At 39.5% G+C, this 1,271-nt stretch overlaps 1 protein-coding gene across 2 annotated transcripts; it reads right to left on the bottom strand.

The window, feature by feature from the left end:
* Positions 1-23: 23 nt before the first annotated feature.
* On the bottom strand, positions 24-1,271 carry LOC111385732. 2 transcript variants are annotated; one of them, XM_023010148.1, is made up of 2 exons: positions 1,102-1,265; positions 24-898 (listed from the first exon to the last, which is right to left on the bottom strand). In XM_023010148.1, exon 2 carries the CDS (start codon positions 853-855, stop codon positions 511-513), a length of 345 nt encoding a protein of 114 aa, XP_022865916.1. In that variant the 5' UTR covers positions 856-898; positions 1,102-1,265; the 3' UTR covers positions 24-510. The 2 variants fall into 2 exon arrangements, with proteins under 2 accessions (XP_022865916.1, XP_022865915.1); XM_023010147.1 differs by having other exon boundaries at positions 30-962; positions 1,102-1,271.

Here is a 1,271-nt window from a genome sequence, read left to right as displayed (position 1 = left end):
GGGGGGGGGGGGGGGGGGGGGGGAATTTCGCGCCACCCACTTTTTCAATTTTTCCATAAACTGCATTGCACACAATTCACCCGAAAATTCTGCAAAAAGGTGAGAAAAACACATACAAGATATCCTCATATTCCCAACATCCTGAAGTCAATTCAACCAAGACATTAAATATGCGACGGTGGTTTTTATCATTAAAAATCTAAAATTTGTTTGATGGCAACATTTTCTGAGGAACAACAAATCGACAAAACAAACTTTGGAATCATAAAAGTGTGTGAATAATTCACTAATTACGATCAATAGTAACGAAATTGCATTCTTCGATAATAGATAGAAAAAACTAAGCGTTCAAGAGACTGTCACATAAACAGCAATCAACACAAATATTTCAAGGATATATCCATACAAACCAGAAAAACAAACGACCCATTCAATTTTAACAGAGCAAAACACTATTTATATCACTGTTATCACTAGAAAACAACAATACAATATTATCTTAATTTATTCTTATACCTCCAAGGGTTCTGGTTTATGAGACTCTTCGGGTTTATTCGAACCTGAACCCACCCAAAGAGACTGGGGAGGGGCAGTGGTGGCATAGTAATCATCATCGTCCTCATCATCCACATCAGCCCATGACTTGGCTGTGAGTGGTGCAGGAGCCCAGAACACCGGCGGCTTCTCCTCCTCAGGTTCCTTCGATTTCCCAGCTTTGGAGGCACTCTTACTGGCCTTCCCCACAATCTTCTCTTTGTCAGACTTCTTCTTCTTCCTCCGGCTCTCCAACGCAGCAAATACATTAGTGTTGCTCACAGTGAACGACCCCTCTTCTCTCCTGTTCCCACCCACCATCTTCCAACGCTAACACAACTCCTTGACTGAGATTGAAGGAACCCTTGATAAAAAGAACCAGTGTAAGTCAGGATTTCCACGTAAATCCCGGGCCCCAGATGTAAATTCTAGAAATATGAAAGACCCAAATATCAGAAACGGTTTCTGAGTACTAACACAATTTCAATTAAATCGGAAATGGGAATTCAAAAATTATGGAAAATGATTGTTTATTTACAAAATTTTCGAAATGAATCTTAGAAATACCTAATTTAGAAGAAATTATATATTTATTGACTTATAACTTTTCCGAGTCGTCGATGGATTGGGGTGCGTCCGAGGCTACTAGGGTTTCAGATACACAGAAGAGCTAGGGTTTGTAAAAGAACAGTATTTGAATTGTGTGTGTATCAGTTACATATAGATGGGCACTGATA

This window comes from Olea europaea, unplaced genomic scaffold, assembly GCF_002742605.1.
Source record: "Olea europaea var. sylvestris unplaced genomic scaffold, O_europaea_v1 scaffold32648, whole genome shotgun sequence".
Classification (NCBI taxonomy): domain Eukaryota; kingdom Viridiplantae; phylum Streptophyta; class Magnoliopsida; order Lamiales; family Oleaceae; genus Olea; species Olea europaea.
This window is presented reverse-complemented; position numbering and strand designations above follow the sequence as displayed.

What these genes read in the sequence shown, in the direction of transcription:
- LOC111385732 (XM_023010147.1), bottom strand. Translation starts at nt 855, where the DNA reads ATGGTGGGTGGGAACAGGAGAGAAGAGGGGTCGTTCACTGTGAGCAAC.